This window comes from Plasmodium fragile, assembly GCF_000956335.1.
Source record: "Plasmodium fragile strain nilgiri unplaced genomic scaffold supercont1.177, whole genome shotgun sequence".
Lineage (NCBI taxonomy): Eukaryota > Apicomplexa > Aconoidasida > Haemosporida > Plasmodiidae > Plasmodium > Plasmodium fragile.
The window spans coordinates 4077-10453 of NW_012192757.1; the positions used below are offsets into that span (position 1 = coordinate 4077).

The following is a 6377-nucleotide window of genomic DNA, read 5'->3' on the forward strand; positions in this document are numbered from 1 at the left end:
CTGCATCTTTTTCGTCCGGCTCCCAAATGTTCTGTAAACAAACTATGCACATATAATCCCCGTATATCCACAAATTCCATACACTATACACTCGTCTACACTCGTCGTCGCCGCTACCGCTACCGCTACCGCTACCGATGCTGTTATTGCTGCCGTAGTCTACACTCGTGGCCGCCGCTACCGCGTCCGTCGTAGTCAACGCTCAACCGAAGTGGTACAGCGACGGAGCTGCGACGTCGTTTGCTGTTCCCCCCGTGTGTGCGTGTTGTTGTTCTTCCCGCGGGCGCGTGCGTGTTGTGGCCGTGCGCGTTGTTCCCGTGTGCGTTCTTGCTGGCGGCGGCATCCGTGCGCAGTCGTATCCGTGGCGGCCGTATAATACGTGTTGGGCCGTGTTGGTGCTTTCTCCCCATCGGTCCTTACCTGGCGATGCCTTTGATGGTGTGGTCGCTGCTTTGGCGGCGGCGTCTTGTGCAGCGGCAGTCTTCGCGATCACTGCGTCTAATTCTTCTTTCACGTGCGCGATTGCTTGTTGCATTTCATTCTCTATCGCGGCATCCTTTTTTTCGTGTGCGTCGTCCACATAAGGATCCGGGGGTGCCGCCCCACTTGACGCCTTTAAGGTGACCGCCTCCTGCTCCTGCTTCATTTTGCGCTTCACGTCGCCCAAAATTTTCGTAATATCCCCCTTCATTTGAGTCTTCAGTTCTTCGTCCTTCTTAGTTTCAGACTCGTCGTCCTTTATAACTCCTTCCACTTGCAGTTTTCCCTTTGTCTTGACGGTTCCTCCCCTACACCCATCGTGTATTTGTTCCTGTGCAAGTTTCTTCTGCATGCGTGCATTCTGCTGTAGCCATGTCTTCATCTGCTGCCTCATGGGCCAGTCCCCTAATTTTATATTCTTATACATACCCCGCTTACAATGGTGTTCCCCCAATGTGTCCTTTAACGCATCCCAAATTATCTGTGTTGTGTACCAGGCGTAGTATGTGCCCCACCAACCCTCGCATGCATATGTCCGGAGTATGTCTTGGTATATATTCGCTATTGTGCATCTCATTATTCCCTTTATTTCCTTATCCCTCCCTTCTATCTCCTGTGCGTTCTGCCTTACTTCTGGACTCCACGCATTTGCAAAATATATCGCTTGCGTCATGAGTCTGCATATAACTCTTTCTGTGCGCCTGCTCATTTCCCTTTGTGGTTGGTTCGGCTGTCCGTCATCTATTGGATGCTCCCAGTATGCATTCTCACAGTTAACAGCATTGTCGTACTCACTGTCATCGTTCATATGCTTAATAAAAATCCCCAGTTGTGTTTGTATATCTTCCCATAATTTACCCTGTGGTTACCAGAATGCACATATATCTATTTGGTCGCACACTATTATTCACCAACCTTTTCAATCATGTAATTATATTTGTCCGTTCCTTTCTGTTACAAGTAAATGTGCCGTATGCGGTACATATGAAGCACGCACCTGTCCGCCATGCTGCTACGCTTTAGTATGCTGCTGTTAGGCACACATATGTGCTGCCTTGTGCACACCGCCGCACGCGGCCTGTATGTATAGGAAATTACCGTAAAAAGGTCATCATCGCCTTGTATGCTCCTATGCTCCGCATACTCTTTCAATATTTTCGCTAAATCTGCCGCCATTCTTGTCGTAGCATAACAACATAGAAAAGATCATGCCTTGCAGAATGCGCGTACCCGTCTACATATGTTGCACAAGTGCATTACGTACAATGTGTACGTATCCAATATAATCCTCTATATGCAGTACTCATTAACATGGTTGCAACCTCAACAATATTTTACACTTGAACAGGGGGTATATATTCATCAATTCATATAACCTATATAGACATATACACATATATACTCCGTTGCCTTATATACAGAACGCGGAGCTGCACAACGAACCATAATAAATACGAGTAAAAAAAACAACATAAATAAGATAGAAATAAATGAAATTTAAAAAAAAAAAAAAAAAAAAAAGTGAACGAAAAACACGATACCTGTACAAATGCATAACAACATGCTTTACACAATAGAGAGAAGACACTCTCTATCTGTTGCACACGTGAACAATCTCGCCAAGTAGAGTAGAAACAGAAAAAAAAAAAACAAAGGAAACACGAGGACAATACTGGACAACGTCATAAATACCGCGCGTCACCGTTCTGCACTAAACGCCTGTCACACACTGTCTCTGTGTGCGTACACCTAAAACCCCAGTATAACAACATCAATTCTTCTTCCGTCGTTGCCTCGTCCTCGTAAACATTGTGCGCGCGTGTAAGAAGGAGGAGGATTGTCTCTCCGAGCAACGCATCGACCAACGCGGCCGGGTAAAGCAGATTGTCCGAGTAAGGAGTTTTCGAGGGAAGGATCCACAGAGAGGGGGATCGCAGACAGCGGGAGAGGAGAAGGAACACACATATTTTGTGGGAGGGAAGAACGAGGGCAGCAAGGCGGCAACGACGGCAGAAGAAATTGATGTTGTTGTTATACTGCGGGGTTTTAGGTGTACGCACATAGAGACAGTGTGTGTGAAGGCGTTTAGTGCAGACCGGTGTACAAAGGGAGTGGGGGTATATTCATGACGCGTTGTGTGTGTATGGTAGTGTAGTAGTACTTTTTTTTTTTTTTTCCTTCTACAACGGTGACAGGGTGACCGAGCAGGGGTGCCGGAGAAGCGTTGACGGAAGAGGCGTTGACGGAGAGGCGTTGACGGAAGAGGCGTTGACGGAGAGGCGTTGACGGAAGAGGCGTGGACGGAGACGGGGTGACGGAGAAGCGTTGACGGAGACGGGGTGACGGAGAAGCGTGGACGGAGACGGGGTGACGGAGAGGCGTTGACGGAGAGGCGTTCACGGAGACCGCGTGACTCAGACGGGGTGACGCAGCGAAGCGTTGACAGAGACGGGGTGACGGAAAAGTGTTGACGCAGACGGCAGCGAAGGCAAGGACGGCAAGCACGGCAAGCACGGCAAAGTACCTGCCACACCAGTAGCGGCGAAACCGGTGCCCACGAAGGAGGCGGTAACGAAGACGCGGTCCAGGCGCATGGCACCACCTGGTGGTGGTGGTGGTGGTGGTGGTAGTGGTGCTGCCGGAGCAGGCACCGCGAAGGGGAAGACCGTGAAGGCTGGAACAGGGCACGATTGTGATGCAGACAGAGCACGGCCGCGGCGGAGTAACGCCGTGTATGTGGTCACCCCACGTGATGTAAGTTAGATTACACAGCGAGAGCAGGGAGGGCGAGGAGACAGGAATCAATATAAGAGGAATTTATTCATAAGGGCAATTACACATATATGTCACGGTGCACATGTATTCATGTGTAACAATATAGATAACATGTGCCCATGGGCACTTTTTTAATGTCCATGTGCAACACGTAGGATAATGAATGGAACAAGTGGAAGACAGTGTTGGAAAATTTTAAGAAATATATGGATGAACACACAGACCTAGCGGCTGAGTATGGCGCAAACTGTGATAATAGTGGTTGGGATGATGTAAAGGACCAGCGGCATTATTACAAGGGACAAACAGTAGCAGATGTCGTACGGTGCAGAGTTATGAGTGTTGCATGGGCCTTCGCAAACAGGTGGGATATGCCTGGGACTAAGACGAACACGGACGACACGCAGCAAATGGACCCAGAAGAAGAGAATATGTTAAGGTGCGAAGTAGCAAATACATTTGGACACTTACTGCAGACCAAATATTGTCCGGGACAGAATCAGTGGATAAGAGGTGTAGAGTATTCACGCATAGCATTCACGAAAATGAACAGCTCCGGGCAAGATGGAGTGGGAGAAATCAAAGGTCCCGTTATAGACGGCACGTGTACTGCATGTGGGTACAAGGGCCATGAGAGGCTATCGAAAGCCATAAATTGGAACTTAGTAGACTGGTTATTGTACGACGCGAAAATATTGGACGCCATCCAGAATATAGAAGGCGGCACGCACTGTCATATGAAGTGGGCGGATTATACAAAAGACAAGATGAAGGAGCATGATACGACACGGGTGGACGAAGAGAAAATCAATGATATAAAAGAAGTGGAGAAGAACGTAGTGGACGCAGCAACAAAGGCAATTGAGAAGGTAAAGGCAGCAGTAGAAGAGGAAATTCAGCAAAAGCAAAACGAAGGTACGAATATGCATAGTACGAGCAGTAAAAATACGAATACGCCCGGCCCGTACGAATATGCATGCCGCCAACAACAACGCAACAGCCATAACACGCACACACGCGGAGGAACAGCAGCCCATGGTTGAGCCGAGGTGCGCGGCGGACACGACGGTAGCAGTCGAGATGACGGAGTGTAGACGACATGTGAAGATGGTGCGTGCGGATGGAACGTCGTGCACGACGGCCCCGGACGAGGAATGCAGCAGTAGCGGGGAAGAGATAACGGACGAGATGACGGCAACAACAAATAAAAGTTGTACTGCTATCATCTAGCCAAAGTTCACCGCGTACGCAGTCCACCGAGTTCACCTCGATCCATGCATCGACCCACTGCATCGACGCATGCAGCACCCATCCACCGAGTCGACCCTGCCGCTACCTGATCGAACCGTCCGCCCGTTCTGTCTACCACTTGTGTCCTTTTTTTGTTTTATCATCTTTTGTCCATCTTTCTGCCGTTCTCCTTTTTGCAGGCACGCAACCGGCAGAAGCAGGAGGAGGAGACCACAAAGGGCAGAAGCCGTCGTCACCATCACCAGAAGGAACATCAGGACCAGCAACATCTTCGGCACAACCACGATCAGATGGCTCAGCAGCAGAGAACGGGGTCACATCGGCACCAGTACCCATACCACAAGCCCCACCTGCGGCACCACCGCGCGCAGAGGGGACAGGTGGGAAACCTGGAAGTAAGAAGCCAGAGGAAGGTGAGTTAGACTGCGAAAACGAGGATTCCAGTGGTGTGCCTGCAGGAACAGAAACCCATGCCGGGTCTAGTGTAAGCGTTTCCACGGGTCGTCATGCTATGCCAGGACAACTTCCCTGTAGTGAGTTGCAGAAATTACTACGCCAACAGGATATAACGCGTTCCCCTCCTGCTGTCATAGGTGCAGCGTCCCCGGAACCTCGCCCTGCTGGTAATGCTCTGCGCCGTGCACACTGGTACCCAATACTGGTCCTCACAATGCGCTTATGCATACTCCCAGGAATGGCCCTGGAGGGGCCAAAGCAAAAAAAAAAAAAAAGAAAAAACATTTCCGTAGAGAGGCAGACACAACACCGACAGAGGGCGCGAGAGAAACCAAACGTCGAATGAGAATGAGCGGCAGCCCCGCGTCCGGTAGCGGCCGGTAGAGGTACACGTCGACAGAGATACACCCACTGTGTGTGTTGTCTGTGTTGTGTGTGGGAGACAGAGAGAGTCTTGTGCCGGATGGCACCGTCCCCAGTTCATGAACCATCGTACCAACCGTGTGGTCAACCATAACGTTCCACCGCACACAAAACTTAAGTTTCATCACATCCCCTACTGCTTCATTTGACATTATAGGTAAGGATGGTGCAAATGGTCCAGGCTCGTCAGGATCCCCATCTGCACCCGCAGAAGCAGCACCGACAGCATCAGAACAAGTCCCAGCAGCATCGGACCCAACATCATCATCAACAGGAACAGAAACAACATCAAACGCAACACCAGGGGCCGGTAACACCGTGCCCGCCGTCGATGGCGGTAACGAGGACCCCCCTCCTCTCAATCCACCCAAACCAAAACCGAACCCGAACCCAGATCAATCGGGTAGTAGTGGTGGCGAAGGAAAAGGAGGTGGTGATGTGGCGGATGGCGTTTCTGGTGGGGAAGGAAAAGAAGGTGGTGATGGTACTACCCAAGGCAGTGGAGGAGGTCAATCCTCTGGTACTGGTTCTACTGGTCCCCAAAACCCTGGTTCCTCAGGACCCGGATCCGACCCTTCCACGCAACCCAATAACGCACAGGGTACGGGTTCTCAGCCTACAGGTCCAAATGGTGGCTTTGGACTATCCTTGGACCGTGCACCAGCCGTAGGTACCATAGGAGACGGATATGCACCAGCGACTCCCACAGAAAACACATCGGGCCATGGGGATATGAACTCGGGTGGCGGTCCTGATGCACCCGACCTAACCGGCACCGTCCTGACCGCCACTACTCCCATCCTGTTTTTTCTCACTTCCGTCATCGTCGCCCATCTTGGTTATTCCCTTTGGAAAGTAAGTACAGCCACAAGGCGCGCACACACACACACCACGCACGCACAAATATAACCGAGTGGAAAAATGGAACAACAACCATTGTCCTTCGCCTTTTCCTGCCACAGGCCTTACTTGTATGTTCCCAAAAGCAACTC

General features: G+C 50.5%; 2 protein-coding genes across 2 annotated transcripts; one reads left to right on the forward strand and one right to left on the reverse strand.

The window, feature by feature from the left end:
* Positions 1–202: 202 nt before the first annotated feature.
* AK88_05607 (uncharacterized protein) lies at positions 203–1288 on the reverse strand (the record flags this gene model as incomplete). The annotated part of the gene is made up of 2 exons (XM_012483209.1): positions 203–228; positions 421–1288. 2 exons carry the CDS (start codon positions 1286–1288, stop codon positions 203–205), a joined length of 894 nt encoding a protein of 297 aa, XP_012338632.1.
* Positions 1289–3072: 1784 nt separating this feature from the next.
* On the forward strand, positions 3073–6294 carry AK88_05608 (uncharacterized protein; the record flags this gene model as incomplete). Its single annotated transcript, XM_012483210.1, has 5 exons — positions 3073–3234; positions 3411–4170; positions 4686–4990; positions 5100–5154; positions 5543–6294. 5 exons carry the CDS (start codon positions 3073–3075, stop codon positions 6292–6294), a joined length of 2034 nt encoding a protein of 677 aa, XP_012338633.1.
* Positions 6295–6377: the final 83 nt, after the last annotated feature.